This window comes from Monopterus albus, unplaced genomic scaffold (genome assembly GCF_001952655.1).
Source record: "Monopterus albus unplaced genomic scaffold, M_albus_1.0 scaffold113.1, whole genome shotgun sequence".
Classification (NCBI taxonomy): domain Eukaryota; kingdom Metazoa; phylum Chordata; class Actinopteri; order Synbranchiformes; family Synbranchidae; genus Monopterus; species Monopterus albus.
Window position 1 is genome coordinate 205,590 of NW_018127993.1, and position 16,596 is coordinate 222,185.

General features: G+C 40.5%; 1 protein-coding gene across 1 annotated transcript in view; it reads left to right on the top strand.

The window, feature by feature from the left end:
* The window catches only part of LOC109966538 (glucosidase 2 subunit beta-like), a 142,866-nt gene that overhangs the window by 19,362 nt on the left and 106,908 nt on the right, over positions 1–16,596 (top strand). Inside the window, exon 8 of the mRNA XM_020611440.1 lies at positions 3,237–3,315. Coding sequence (XP_020467096.1) covers positions 3,237–3,315 — 79 coding nt within the window. The remainder of the gene's footprint in view (positions 1–3,236; positions 3,316–16,596) is intronic.

Sequence of the window (16,596 nt, forward strand, 5' to 3'; positions counted from 1 at the left end):
TCTTTGATTAGGTTTTCTTGAAGGTCAGTACTGATCCTGAAACAGTTTCACTCTCAGGATTTCACTGGCTTCTGTCACGGTATTTAGATTGCTATGAAATCCAGTGCTGTTCTGCTTCTGGTCAAGCTGTGAAAATGTACCACAGAGCAGTCTCCTCCATAATAGCTGCATCCTGCGACCCGTGTTGCCCCCTCCCAGTCTGCCGGTTTCTGGTGGGTTAGAAATCATCTAGTTGTGTTTAAAGAACAAAATGTATCTTCTAACCATCTAAAATAGTCATTTGTCTCAAGTCAAAGTCAATTTACCAGTCAGTCTTTTGCCAGTGTTAGTCAAGCAAGTCTCAAGTCCTCAAATTTGTGATTTAAGCCTGACTTGAATCAGTCATGACTTGAATCTCCTACCTCTGACATGTACTACCCCCATGAAGTCTCATCACTTTGAATTAAGCACACCTATCCCATTGTCTGAAAGTCCTACAACCTGTTTGTTTTTCAGAAAACTTTCATAGTTTCATTTGCATCGTTGAATCCTCCACCCCCCATTCCCCAGTCTGCCAGCTTCCCCCGGGCCACCCAAGCTGACTAACATGCTATCATGAGCTATGTTTAACCTCTGCAAGCTTTAAAGACAATGACATTCTTTTTGCTTTCCAGCAAGATGCATAAACATGTTGGTGGCTTGAAGAAAAACAGTGCACGGTGTCCAGTGAGTGTGTCCCCACATGCTTTATTTCCACTGCTGTCCCCACCTTCACGTTCCTTGCCTTCCCACACCACGTCTAGAAAAAAAAAATCAATACTGCCTAAGATAACTGGGCATATTCTCGCGGAAAAGAAGCGGGGTTGGGCATAGTAAACTGAAAGTACTATAAAACATATGGCCGCACTGAGGATGAAGTGCTTGTGCAGCGATTTTCCAGGGAGCACTATGTGCCCACTTATGTATTCCTGCGCCTGGATGTGTACCATTATTCAGCCCATGTGCCCTTTCCCTCCCCAGCTCTGCTTCCAACCATTCGCTCTATCTTCCCCATCCCAAGCAGTATCTCTCCACAGGCTGCATTTAAACAAACACTTTGCTAAGCTGAAATATCTGTAAATGTTGCCTGTTTCTATACAGCCATTGTTTCAGGGCATCAGTCAATGAGATTCGACGAGCTGGCTGACATGTTTTGATGTCCATTTGAATAAAGCAGGATGTGGATGGAGGCTTTGTATATGCATGCTACATTGCCATTTTTTCCTGTAAGGCTCTGCAGCTCACACACCCAAGTGTCACGCTTGATTTAGCTGCCGTTATTATGAATGCAAAGTAGAGAGTCACCAGCACACCTCATGCTTGCACACTGCCAGTCAATTTTCTGACTTTGAACCAGATTAGCATGCACATTGCAGACTCTGTCTTGTACTAAAAGCTCTTGGCTTTGTCCCTAATGACACTAAGCAAAACACTACCCCATTCTTAATCCTCTGGCATTGCTAATTATCTGTAATGCAGATTCACAGATAATTGTGCTCTCATTTATATTGTGAACTAATCTCATTTTTATGTCCATTTAGCCACCAATACAGTAATTGCCTAATGACAAAAATGTCATCATTTTTTCCATGAAGTTATGAATCCACTCTGAAATACACAAAGCTGATCAACATTATTGTATTTAAATACACATATTAAGTTAGATTTTTGGTTTAACAGGTTGAGAAATCCTGAACATGTAGTTTTAGATGTCTAGAAGTAAAGGACCAGTCTAAAAGTATTTCTCTCCAATATAGTGGTTATTAAGATGTGGACTTTCTCAGCATTATTTCATTCTGAACCTTCCCAAGCACCACACACAAGTGCAGCCCACAGTGCCAGCTGGCAGGCAGTTGGCCACCCAGTGCAGGATTAACTGGTACAAGTATGCTGGTCTATAAATAGAGTCTGCCAACTGCTTCAGGAAATGAACCACGATGGAGCCTCCCAGAGGCCCACAAACAGGTTGTGCTTTTTATCCCCTTCCCTCTGTCAGGATTTATCAGTGGGTGAGTGTCACAGTGAGTTCCCTAATGTTTATTACAGTCTCTCTCAGTCAAACCTATTGTAGGTGTGTGTTGCAAACCACTCGCTCTTATGATACATTGGGTTATATTCGTATGAATGCCCTTTTTGATTGAGGCCAAAGCTGGTTATCTTCACACAGGTGTTTCAGAGTGCCACCTCACAATGGAGACAGCCATTGTTTTTCTCCAGCACTTACCATGAGCATTGATCCTTTCTAGTGGAACAAGCTATTCGCTTTGTATGTTTACCTGCTCTTCTACTTTTGATGGACTCCTGGGATTGATCTTGGCTATGCAGTCATTATCTCCGCTCAGTAGTGTTAGTTTAGGTGGAACCTTTGGAAGAAAAACATCAGCAGGGAGGAATGGCTGAAGAAAAGATCCAACTGTAATCTTATCTAAGGATAAGAACTGCTGTTTGTGATTTTGATTGTGCTGTGTTGCACTGTGTTGTGTGCCACTCAGAGTGAGATAGGCTAAAATGACTGAGAATCTGAGTCAGTGCAGAGCTGAATAAGCCCAAAGCGACCTAGAAAATGGGCTCACCCACAAATGAAAATGTTCACACACCGGCATATCAACTGGAACACAAGTAAAGGTTGTTTTGCACTTTAATATGTAATGAGTTAGCTAGTGCTGCATTCTTCTGTTATCTCCAGAGAAAAGCAGAAGAGTGGTTCATTGATAAGTCTGGTAAATCTAAACAGCCTGTACACAAAATGCTTTGTTGTTTTGGCGGGGGTGGGGGGTGAAGCCAAAAGCTTGTGCTTTATGTTAAAAAGTGCAGTATTTAATTCACTGTTTTCAGGGTTTTTCCTACTCAAAAAAACCTAAGTCCCACTACAGCAAATGAGGTTGAATGAGGTTCCTGTCAGATGCTCTGCCATACAGGTTGTCATTTACAGTGTTGTAATATGATGGATTCAAAAAGGTTTACATCTGTCTGGAAATGCCCTTTAAACTGAGCAATTCAATTTACTTAAACACATTTTGTTAATAAGGATTTAATAAGAATTAAGTAAACAATCAGAAGGACTTTGACTCAGCTCTCCTCAAGACTGAGACAAATGTAGTTTGAGAATTTAACACTGGACCAAAAAAAGATGTGACTGAGACATTCCTCATCATTGCACCAAATTACCAACATTAATTCACATGGTTCTAATCTTTATCTGTTTTTTTAAAACACAGTATTACGGTGGATGAAGTCCAGGCTAAAGTGACACTTGTCCATGATGCGGAGCGGGTTTTGTCTGAGGATGAAGCAGTGGTAAGCTGCCTTTTATTTATGCCGTTTAGAGTCATACAGAGTACTAATATTCTTCTGCAGTGTGAACTAAATTAACACATCTTTGATGGCATCAGTGCTTTATATTGAATCATGTGATAAACGTGACAAAATCAAATGATTTCTGTTTAATAGACAATAGGTGACTTCATAGTGAGTGCAACAGGAGGATATGGTTCAAATCTGAGATTCCCGACATTATAGGCAACCTGCAGAACACAATGGGCAGTGCCATAGCTCCTACACAATGGACCTGACAGGAAATGCTGAAATGTCACAAAAACACCTGGGCGCTGTAGTTTTATTCAGATGTTACTCAAACAGGACTATTTTCAGCTGTGGATCAATACACGTTTGCCGCATTAGTGAGTATTTATGGCAAGTCGCAAGCACTCTATTGCACACCACCACCATTATAGAGTTTGCATCTCATACTTGTGCATACAATGTCCAGGGTGTACCCCCCACCCATCCACACACACAAAAAAACATCTACACCCATCTTCTCTGTGATTTTTGCATCTTGCTTGGGTTGACTGTCTGCCTGGCTTCGCTGTTTTCTCCGCTCACATCGTCCCTTCCACATTCATTTGGATTCTGAACAGGATGAGCACAGTTTCCCAACAGTGATTTTCCCTCAAGCAGCAATGTGCGAGAATGTGGCTGTCTGTTTCACTTTAAACTTGTTGAGCCTCCCTATTACCAGGCAGCAGATATATCAAAATCTCCGACGGTAAACAAAATGGCTAGAGCTCAATTTTCCCCCTGTCTCTTCCCGCTCCCTTTTCTGCTTTAAATGGTACGAACAACCTCAAATCAGAAAAAGTTGGGACGCTATGTAAAATCAAAATTGAAACCAAATAGTGTTTTGTAACCATCTGTGTCACATTATTTCATTGAAAACTATACAGCAGCACATTATTTGATGTGATACCTTATCAGTTTTATTCTTTGTTCATTTTACATACTGTCCCAACTTTTTCTGATTTGGGGTTGTAATTGGTATGCACAGTCATACACACATGCACAAAAAAGAAAAAAGCTATCTGCTGGGTTCTCCCACTGCAGGGCTGGAAAAGTTAGTTGTCACTTAGCTGAAAATGTGTTTACAGAAATTAAGCTCCTTGTATTCATGATTAGAGTAGAATTGTCTTCCACTCTTTTAGGGCTGACAGTGTGCATCCTGCATTGCTTTACTAATTTTAGCTTGTGAAGTGTCTAACCTGAGAAGCTGTTTGGAGGTTGTGGTGTTACATAAAACAGAAAACAGCCACACATCACCACCGCTGTAACCAATGAGAAACATACACGGACGGGAAGAAAAAAAATCAGTGCTGATTTGTTGTTTCTGCTGGCTAACAGGGAGGCTTTCCTAATGAATTCAGCTGCATCTGACGAGGATGAATCAGTATGAATATGCATGGATATGAAAATGCGCACTTAACTCCAACCACAACAAACGGTGATCAAGCTGGGCAAATTAAACAGGGTGCCACTGACAGTAGCTAACAGGCAATTTACATTAGAACTGACAAACGGCCGCGTGTTAGCACCTTAATCACAGTCCAAGGGCAGCAACTGTTGTACCATATAAGAATTAAATTCTGTGTTGAGCGGATTTAGATAAATGCATTTGCTTTATAACTCTTTATTAAGTACTTTTTCTGTCAACTTTAACATTGCAGTTATGCACAGCCAGTGCCTTGCCTAAATATGTATAAATCCTTTCAGGTTGATGAGTAAGTACCACAGTTGTTGAGTGAACACCATAACACTATTTCCTCATACTGTTTTCTATTGTATATGTGGGGACAGAAAGAAAAAGAGTTATTTCCTCATCGATGCTCAGTTGTAATGCTTGAGGACCTTGATTACTTTTCTTCTGTCGCACTCAGAAAAGGGCCATATATATATATTTTTTGGCACACTTATTCAATTTATGTCATTTTCACACTTTTTTATTAGTTTCCTTATTCTTTTTCCTTTCTCTTAAGAAGGTTTGGCCTCCACAGAAAATTCACTTTCCACTTCAGCGGCCCAGATAATTCAAGAACAGAGTGGATTTTCAGTAGAACTATTTGATGATCAAAGGAAGCCCTCAACTCTGGAGGGAAAGGGGATATTTCGAAGTGGCTGCCTCAGTATTGTATCATTATGTTAGAGACATCTTTTCCCGTAGAAACCACTGCTAATGTAGATTCAAGTTCACTCACTTCAGGAAGTAATCATAGGTATCCAAGAAGAATGTCTTGTCGAGTTGTCTCTTTTTTTCCAGCACGCTATACACAGCATAGAGTTGAAGGGATATAATTTCAAGCTGAAACATTTGCATATAACCTGCTCTTAGAAGCATCTTGCAAACACAGGAGTGTCCTCGTTTTTTGGCATTAATTGTAGATCAGTACATTCTCAGAGACACTGATGTGTGACCAAGCTCGGACTGTAGGTATGTGTTGGTGAAAAGGGCTGCAGGAAATTGCAGGCGCTTGTTCAGAGGTGAATTTCACTTATCCATCTACTACCTTCCTGCCTGCCTTCAAAGCTCCTTGTTCAGTCTACCAGAAATCAAGAGAGACCTAGTGTAGAATATGATTTTCTTTTGAACTGGAGAACGTAAGAAACCCTTGATTAAAAAAAAAAATTGCTCAAGCCCTTCCTAGTAGTGATAAGAGAGCAAATTTGGGGGAATTTCATTTTTTAAGTGTGTACATGAAAAACATTGCTGTAGGTGCATGAAAGGTTGGGAAATCCCCACAGCGCCTTGCTAGTCTGTATGGAGACCTTTCATTTCACACAGTCGAATAATATTGGCTCGAACCCTAGGGGTTTTTAGAAACAGTAGAAGAGCTGACACTAGTTGGTAACATGGTAGCTACTGTAGTATAGTTGAGAGGTAGCGGTGCCTGGACACCTTAAAGGTCTTAATTTTTCAATATCAGTATTGTATTGTGGACTTTTGGTATTTTTACACCTCTATAAAATACAGATTTTTACTGCTTGATAGAAAAAGACTTTCTTTTCTTTCTTTTTTTAAATCTAAGTTTACATAATGTTCTTAAATTTCTACACAGCTGTAAACTACATATTGTCCCAGCCTTGTTTTTGCTTTGTGACAATGTGTTTTTGAGATAATTCAGTGGGTTTTTAAATGCTTTCTTTAGTTTCAAAAGTATGGGAGTTATTTAAAACCATAAACAAGCACTTAATTCTTCAGTTTAGCTGAAAAATTCTAAATGACTAAATCCAGAGATGCACTGTTTTCACTGGACAGTTACATTCTCTGCAAAACAAGTGAATTTGAGCTTTTCTTCTTTGGAAATTGAACAATTGTGATGGCATTTAAAAAAAAACTATTTTCTCACAAATTTTTAGACCATAGTTAATTGAAGAGTTAATAATAAAAAAGTCATTCATGGTTAAAAATAATATATTCACATTCTCCATTCGACACAACAGAGGGCCTCCAGAAAACTGTGACATTTCATAGGAAAAACAAGGAAACAAAAAATGATTGCCATGTCGCATGATAACAATAATAAGTATTACGCTGTCCTGCTTATCCAACGGTTATCAGCAGTAAAAACCTTTTGTATGACGTCCATCTGGTTCTGACATTTCTCTGTCATAGTGACAGATTGACGGTGTCCCACAGAGCCAGAAAGCACCTGTAAAGCAAGCAGACCTGATGCGACTTCACCTTTCTGTCTTGATGCTCACAACAGCCACCAATGCACAGATAATAAACACGCCTGCATGGCGCTGCCCGCCCACCCCTAGTCACCGACAGCCAAGGTCAGCCACTCGGCCAGCTCTTCACACCATCTGTTTGAGCTGGTTGACATTTGGCCTTAGCCAACACTAAAATCTCACTTGAGAGGGGGCCCCTGCATATTTGCATTCTGTTTTTGTATGTCAAGAGGCCAGGTTTCTGCATTTTTTAATCTTAAAGGCAGGAATGAAGTTGTATTATGGTATGTTGTGCAAGGTGTTAGTGAAGAGATAGATGGAGTGATACATATTAAATCAGCGTGTAGGCTTTTAAAGTGCTACATGCAGTGGCTTTTTATACAATGCAGCATAATAAACTGCTCAGTGTATCTAGAGTCCATATATTATCCTGACTGTAATTGCTGCACATTTAATCAACACCAAAGACACTGTACGGTTATAATTTAAATCCCAGGCACATGAATAGGAAGGCAGGCATTACATTATCTTGCTTGATGGTGTCTCAGCAGCTTCCAGAAGGGGGCAGCAGGCCTCTAAGTTGAATGTGAACTATTGGAAAAAAGGAAAGTCACATTCACAGGTCATTTATTCTTTTGTTTTGTCATGGACTGGGCCTCCGGTGCTGTCTCCCTGCCTTGTGCGCTCAAGAAGCAAAAAACAGAGAGAGAGAGATCCCTCCTGTTCCGAAATGAACAGTGCTCATCTGCCTCCAAGAATTTTCTTCTTCATACATTGATGGGGAGGTTTTGTAAGCTCACAGTGATTCAAGGATTTAATTTGAGTGTCCTGAGGAGATTCTTGGGTCTGGAGGGGACCAAGTCTTTTTTAACCTTCTGTATTTGACTTACTGAAATGCCTTTTTTTTTATAGCAGTGAATGTTCTTACGTCACTGCAAGTAACCTAGAAGTTTAATTTAATATCTGCAGACCTAAGCTGTACATGGGCTGTGTATGGATATAGGCCATGATGTTGTTTTACAGTGCTTGCACAGGCCTGTCATTCCACGTGGTGTTTGCTTGTTTATTATACAGTAGTTAAGGTAAGCCATGCACAGCTATGATCTCTGTAGCTTAGATGTTGGAGTGAGGTGTGTGGCGGCGAGCAGAATCGTGGCAGTAAACACCAGGAGCCATGTATGTACTTTGCATGTCTGTTTCTGTATTCCAACAAGATGTGTTAAAGGCCTGGTGGGATGGTGGGGAAAGAGGGTTGTCTGTGCGTTTCCCCCCTTTCCCAGCCATTCATCATCTCCCATCACCTGTGTCATATTTTTGGTTCCCAGCTGGAGTATTTTCAAGTTATATAATGTGACAGGCTGAAACCAGAGGTGGAGTGATATGCGGTTTGTAGAGCTGAGACAGAAAACTGACCTGCTAAAAAATGCTGTAATGTGTCATGTTCTTTTGAGATAGGAGGACATTGAGGGAAGCAGAGGAGGAGAGGTACAACACCCAATGATTTGGGTGGTAACTGTGAAAGACTTTTTTATTTGCTTCAGGCTGCACACCTGACACTTGACAATCTCTCGCCTTTTCTCCTTCTTCTTCTTTTCTGCACTTGAGTTTTGTTATGTAACTGTAGAGGTTGTGCGGGTCGTGCAGGTAATGGAACCAGTGGGAGGTCAAAGGCAAGAGAGGAAAGGAGCAAAGTGAAGAGGCATGGCTTTATACTGCGGTAATAAGTCCTGACAGACTTTTTTTTTACATCAGGAAGTGTATTGTCTATCTGTATGTCTGTCTGTTTATATACAAGATATTTGTCACTATTTTGGCTTTCTTCTTAAAGATAGTTCAGCAAAATAATTAACAAGTGAAAAAGAGTGGAAACAACAATAAAGCACTGTGCATAAATAATACAGCGTTAGACCTCAGAAAGTTCATACAGCTGTGTTCGTAGCACTCTGACTCCATTGCTGAAAAGCCTGTTTTTCAATCTGCACTGACAAACCAGCTTTGAAGCAAGCTTAAGGCAGTCATTTGTATTCTTATCAGCTTTAACCACTTGACAAGTACTATTGATGCTTCACCCATGTAACTGCAGCATTTGAGAACAGGGAACACACTGTGCAGTGAGCAGCGTCCAGGGAGGACATCGGTTTCCTCTGGGACAATCTATGCTAGTACTTCACAGGTGAATGCATTGATAACTGATCTTATATGGTATCACAAGAACAGAAAGCATGTCTTAGCTATGGGAGCAGTCTCCGTCTTCCTAACATTTTGGCAACATTTTAGAGGGTTATTCTTAAGTTGCACTAATGACAAAGTATATAATCCGCTTATTTTCTATACCGGGTACATGAATTACATTCTTACAGTATAGTTGGAGTAGGTAATATACTTTAAAGATGATTTGACATTAAAATTTCAGTCCTTAAGAGTTCAGTCCAGGTTTACTGGTGGTAGTAAGGTGCGGTTTAATACTGCAGCAAACATTTGTTTATCAGAGGCAAGGCAGAGGTACAAGCTCACATTTTTTATTAAAAAAGTGAGTCAAAGTAATTGCAGCTGCTGTGAGTATTTTTCTATGCATAGCAGACAGGAGTTGCTTACCTTGCTGAGACCTTAGATTGGTGCAACCTGCGGCTGAGTGACTGTTTGATGAATTTTTGCAGGCAGTGATAACCCTGGTGACAAATATTTAATGTATATAATGTAATGTTCTGCAGAATTCAGTTTTTATAGAACTACAATATCAGGTTACCTCAAAATCCCTCTGCTCACAGAGAGTCTACTGGCTCCTTGAAGGACCTCATACCCTTACTGGGGAATTGGTTGATGTGATTTGTTGTTTTCATGGTGACCCCATTGCGCAGCACATACGACAATAATGAACACTCTCAAAGGCCATGGTGGCACCAGAATAGTGCACGCCCTCAATGTTTCAGTTATTGTAACACTTGGAGCAGTTACACAACCAGACATTCAACCTGAGAGTTTTTCTTTCCCCCATTGGCTCGGGGCTTTGGGGACCAGCAAAGCTTGGGCTTGCTAGCAAAGGGATGACACAGAGAATGACAAAACTCCTGTGTCTGTCTGTCAGGCTTGGTCTTTATCTGACTGACATTTGCTGGCTCAGGCTCATCCAGGCTCTGGAGAAGCCAGGGATAAGAGTCAGACACATGTGGCTTTTTCCCTTGCAGTTCTGTCTAGCGCGAGAGTCTTCATCCTGCTTTTACAGACTGAAATATAAATGCCTCTAAAACAGTATAAGAAACCAGTGTGTCTTCATGTGCTGCAGCAATGTGCTATTGTTTTTTGCAGTATGCTGTCATGCGGTGCTTTATGTTTGTCTGTGCTGACCCAGCCTATTGGTGATTAAGACTTGATAGGGCTGTTACTTCTGCAGAAACATTTCTTGTCCTCTGAGTGAGTCAAAAGAACAATGCAAGAATGCCATTTAAAACTGATGAGCCAAAGCCAGCATGAAGGAGGAGAGGGGAGGTGTAGGTGTTAAATTGATTGGCGAGAGAAAAAAGCATCTGCTTTGCAATAGCTTAACAGTTGCCTCAGAAGCACGCCTGCTATTGTTTCCAAACAAGAATACCCACTTCTGTGTGCCGAGGAGCGTCGCCTTCAGAAGAAATGTGTGAGAGGGATAGAAATTGTTGCATAAGAAACATTTAGAGACATCTCCTTTTTCATAGCCTTCCAGGACCTTGATCTGTTTTCTTTTTTCACAGCTGCCTCAACTCTTTTTCCGTTCTCCAGGCAGTTCACAGTTAATCGGTGGGCAGAGAACAAAAGACAGGGGATATAGGGTTTGAGTCAGCAGCTGATCCAATGACAGAAATGGCGCCAAGACGAGAGGGTCCCAGGTGTAGTCTTGAATCGAGTAGCTCTGTAAGAGAGGGGTTGTGATTGAGGGGACAAGGAGTGACAAAGAAGCATGGGGGCGTCATGGGAGCATGCGTCCTGCGTGACAAGCTGCCTGTTGTGTGCACACTCCCTGACAGCAGGAAACGCAAAGAGACAGGACACCCGACCTCTCTGACCTTCACCGGGACTCAGACTTCTGTTGCTGAACAGTAGTGGCATGAGTGTGCACCTCTCTGCACTTCAGTGAAGTTGGCTAGAACATCACTAGAATTCAGATACCAGACAGTTTAAATGACGGGAAACGCCAAAGTGCTACGAGAAGACATTTTTGTATGAAGATTTTTAAAAACATACTGGCCAGTCTTGTAGATCTACAGTACTGTCCACAAGTCTTAGGCCACCATTAGATTTGTTGTTTTAGCAATGTTATGATGATGAAGGACGGGGGAGGGGCTGGCTGTTGCTGTTCCCTCTCCCACATCTCTCTCTTCCTGACCCTCTCTTGCTTCTTCAGCAGCACTGATTGAAGCCATTAAATGTTATAAACAAATTAGCTGGATTACTTATCACACTGAATGGACCGATCAGCTTTCCCATGTGTGTTTTTCAATATTCCCCTGGACTGAGGGGGCAATCATTCAGCCTGACACAAAAAAGTCAATGTATGTGAAACACAGCAGTATTTAAAAAAACAGAAATGTTAGGGGGAAAAAAATCAGCAAACTAACTGGATCATCAAGATGTGGTGTTCAAGCTGTTGTAAAGAAATATGAATACTCCAGAGAGGTCAAGGACAGAAACAGGAGTGGAAGACCAAGAAAATTGTCAAAACCCGATGAGATGTTTGTCAGAGTCTCTTCTTTGAGAGACCAGAGGAAATCCAGAAAAGACCTGACTCAGCGTCTGGCAGCTTCAGCTGCATGCCAAGTTGATCCGAAGAAGCTTTATCAGGAACAGCCTTTGTGTAAGGACAGCAGCCAAGAAACCACTTTTTCAGAAGGGGGACAGAGAGAAAAGGCTGAGATATGCAGACCAGAGTGAAGATCAGTGGAAAAGAGGATCATGGAGTGATGAATGGAAGTCTGAATTGTTCAGGTCTGGTCGTCGACAGTATGTGAGAAGAAGAGTTGGACAGGTGGATGGATGAGTGCTCGCAGCCTTCACTGAAACGTGGTAGAGGGTCTGTCATGGTTTCAAGACTTCAAGACAGACAAAGAATACAAACTGTGCAAAGTGCGAAGAGAGGTCACACAAAACACTGACATTGGACTGTAGAAGCCATTTGGTTCTGAAAATGTTGTTTTTAATACTGTGTACATATTTCCTGTATTTATTTCTTGGTTATATCTTAATACAGAGAATGAGAAATAAATGTAAATTATCATTACAACCTTGGTAAAACAAACGGCCTAAGACTATTGCACAGCATTCTATACTGCTGTCTTACACATCTTGTGGTTTCAGTTAAATAATTATCTAGTAAACATGTATGTCAAGTCAGGTTGGACTTGTATTGTGTTAAACCAAGGCCACAGTCTTGCCCTAACCCTTACCCTATACATTCTGTATGGACATTTTACAGCTTGCCAGACATGTTAATTAGCATTTCCACATTATGTAGAGAAGAAATACAAAATCCAGAGAGCATTATGTTTTTTCCAAACTGAATTGCTTTTGAAAATGACTAGTATATAAACTTAATTTCTAGGAGACAGGGTTTACTAGTTTGTATGAGCTATTTAATTTTCTGGAGGAAATAATGCCACCTAGATTAAATGATATATCACAATATAGGCAGACAGAACCTTTGTGTTGAATTATCAGCCAAGATATTGTACAGAAACATTATGCCCACACAAACACATTCTTCAAAACACTGAGAAAATCAGCAGAGTGTTTGCAGGCAGTGGTTTTCACTTTCTAAAATTGTGACAACTCTGACATGATTAAAGTTTGGGCTTCAGGGAAATAGAATCTCTGGGTTCAGGTTAGCAGAAGATTGTGGTCTTAGTTAAACATTGCACATGCCAACACTTCTTTCCAGGGCAAGCTAAGATGCACTCTACTGCCTTGGAACTAAAATGTGGTAATGTTGTTGCATTGTTTTGTAACAAAGGGCTAAACGAATGTGCTCAGTCTCCTTTGTGTTTGTTTTAGAGTGCATTTCACCAGGGTGCATTGTGTGCCTGTGCACTTAAGTCAGGATCAGTAATGTCACTCTGACTCCCTCCCTTCCTGCTTCTTTCTCTTTCTCACACACTCCCCTCACTCTCTCTAAAGAGTGACATTTATTAATTAAATATGGTGTACTGCCGCAGGATGTGCTTCCCTTTCCACTATCTCTAGACGCTAATAATTACATTGGCATTTAGCTCCGTGATAAACCGACCCTTATGGCCTTTATGAAATGTTCCCTGGGCCTGGATACTGAACAAAATATAGACTGATGTGAACCTATACGTATATCGATCCATCCGCCTGTCTTCTCGCTTTTGTCTTCAGAAAAGAGGCACCGTTCATTAGCATGGTTAACAACAACACCTCAAACACATCATTAAAAGCAGAAAATGAGATTTATTGGTATAACTCTGTTGGTAGACGGCCTGTGTAAATTCAGTTAATATTATTACAGGTAAATAATTCTCATAACCTACTTTCTGTAACCTTAAAGTTTGAAGGGATATTTTTATAAAACTGTTTTACAGTAAAACAAAGATTGAATGTGCTGAATATATGATAGAAAATGAGTATTTTGATGATTTTTTTGTTCAGTATTATGTAATTGATTAGTTTCATTTTTGATTTATTCATGTAGACTAAACTGCACTTTGCAGTATAAACAGCAGTCTGTCAAAGCCCAAGGTGCCATATTCACATAGCCTTTTGTCTAAGAGTCCAAAACCCAAAAAGATTTACTCTACAGGAACATTAAACATGTAAAATCCATCACGCTTCTGAGGCTGCAACAAGGGAGGATGTGGCATTTCTGCTTCATCGATTTGAATCTCAAACATGTTTTTTTTTAATTAATTTCTTCTCAATTACAGCTGTGCCACTAAGTTTGTAGGCAACACAAGCATGTTTAGAAAACTTGGGTCTCCGGATGCTAAGTTGGTCTTTGAGGTCTTGGGAACTTCATTTCTGATAGTAAAGGATTTGCACACACTAAAGTATCAGGACAACCTCTCTCAGATTTATAGTAATACAGTATTTTGACAACATTTCAACATAAAATGAACAGAGGACATAAATGTGATGTATATTTGAATAAGGGCATTGATAATTAGGACATCTAAGACAAAAAAGATGAAATAAATGGTCAATTTTATTGCCTTTTTAAGTCTGATACTGAATAATTGTCGACAGTAGAGCGAGTGAGACATTGAGCCATCTTAGAATATGATTGTAGATTATATATTCACCTAATGAGAATACATGACACACTACATAATATCTGTGCAGTTTTAAGGAATGCTACTACCTGAAGGACATGTAATGTACATTACTTATGGTAGCATGCAGACTGTAGGTGGTTTCCCAGTCCAGGCACGAGACCACCATTCATGGTGGCGTGAAGCTTGACGGTCCTTAGGAGCTTTAGAAGGCAGCAGAGAGCAAAATGTTGAAGTCTAATCAGACTGTACATTGTACTGTTATTATGTGGCTTATCAGCTGTTGCTTAAGTCACAATTATTGTAAACATGCATTTAGTTTGTAAAACGTTCCCTTGCATGCTGTATATATTGGCTGACCAAAGCAATAACACACACAAAGGGTAGACCAAAGACACTATCAAAATAATCAACTAATAGACACTAAACAGACAGCCTGCTAACAACTAAATGTTTTCGTTTAAACCAAAAAAACAACATAACTTAACAAATAATGTCTTAACATAAATTACAAATAAACAACACCTTCCCCCCCCAACTGCCCCCTTTCTTGTATCCGGCACATGGTGTAGTCTAGGCCTAGAGGGAGGTATTTAACCCTGTCACCTCCTCAGTCCAATATTTTGTCACAACATCCCCCCATCCTTGGACCAGGAAACACACCGTAACTCAAGAGAAGATTTGCACATATTAGCAATACAAAATGAATCAAACATGCATGCTCATTGATCGATTATGTATGTCCAGTATCAAACAATACCTATCCTTTACCTACAATTTAAAATTACACACCTGAATAAAGAAAACAAAAGATTACCCAACCAATTCTACTGCTGGTGGTGGTGGTTTAGGCCCTCACATGGTTGAAGGCCAGGACTGAGGCCTTCACACCTGCTGTCACACTCTCATTTCCTCCTTCCAGTTTCATGGATTTAGAGGGAAACTCTAATTGCTTATTTCCTGTTATATTAAGAAAGTATACAGTAACTTTTAACAGAAACTTTTCCACAGCCTTGAATTCCATTGCTCTCTGCTGAAGTAGAAGAGCACTGTTCCACAGAGCAGTGTCAGGTTTGCCTGACTAATCTCTGGCCACCAAATTAAACTTGAGATTCAAGTCTCACTTATTCCACAGTGATCTTAGCTGGAATTAACAAGAAAAGTTTCAGGGAAAGCCATCTGACTTTGGACCACTGGGCTCAGGTGATTGTAGGCACCATTCAGTGTCAGCTAAGATTTTGCCATCTTGGGAAATCTCCCTTAGGCTTCTATTCCTTTGGTCGCTGTCCCTATCCTTGTCTGTCTTAGTGCCCAAAAAGGAATCACTAGTGAGTACTTTTCTGTCTGAACAACATGCTGTGCTGCTGCTGTATTTGTCACTGGGTACTTGACTGAGCAAAGGATAAAAGCCCAAATCGAGTGACAGAGATGCTCAGACCATAGGTAGCTGGCAGCTTTATTCCATATGCTAGTTTGCACCCATGCATGTATACATTCGGTATGCACATACAATCTGAAAATGCTTTAATACTGTGTGGGAGGACTAATATCTTCAGTTGTGTGGGTTCATGGTAATAGATATCTCATCTTTTTGTTTGTTCTGTTTCTACATATTTACAAGGTGATACATTTCATAACTCCAACTAGAAACCCAATATTCTCTTGCCAGGTGATATAAGTGGTATTTGTAGAAACTATGCTGCTGGGAGTAGCTAGATCAATCAAATAACATAGTACAATATGTAACCATGCTGTGCTATTTGATCATTCCACTGTTCTCTTGCTATGTAAGGCAATATCTTTGCATACTGTTTTATCAGACCTTGCGTTAGTTTTTCCAAATCAAGTGTAGAGCTTATTTGCTGGAATGTTAATAGAGTCGACTCTCTCAGATATTGCAGTCCAGATACAGTTTACAGACTATAAATTTAAAGATTGAACTTTAATGCCAAAGAAAACTTCCATTCAGCTCAGTTCCTCTCAGTGCACACATAATTTTTTTTGTGTGTTTTAAACAAACACACTTCAGTTTGGCTTTGAAAAGGCTTCCCACCATAAGCACAAAAGAACTTTTTGCCTCTCACGTCCAAGATGATTCACAGCACCTGCCTTCCAGTCCAAATGCCCAGAACCACAGTTGTGTTTATTAGCTTAGCTTAATTGTGCATAGTATCTAAAGGTCAGCGCCTGCTGTGATACATCGCTGCCAAAATGGCTTCCAGGGGACACTGTTTCAGATGAATAAACACTGAAAGCTGCACCACCTTCCGCCCCTCCGTCCCCATCCTTTACCTTCCCATGTGCAGCAAGCATCACTCTCGGC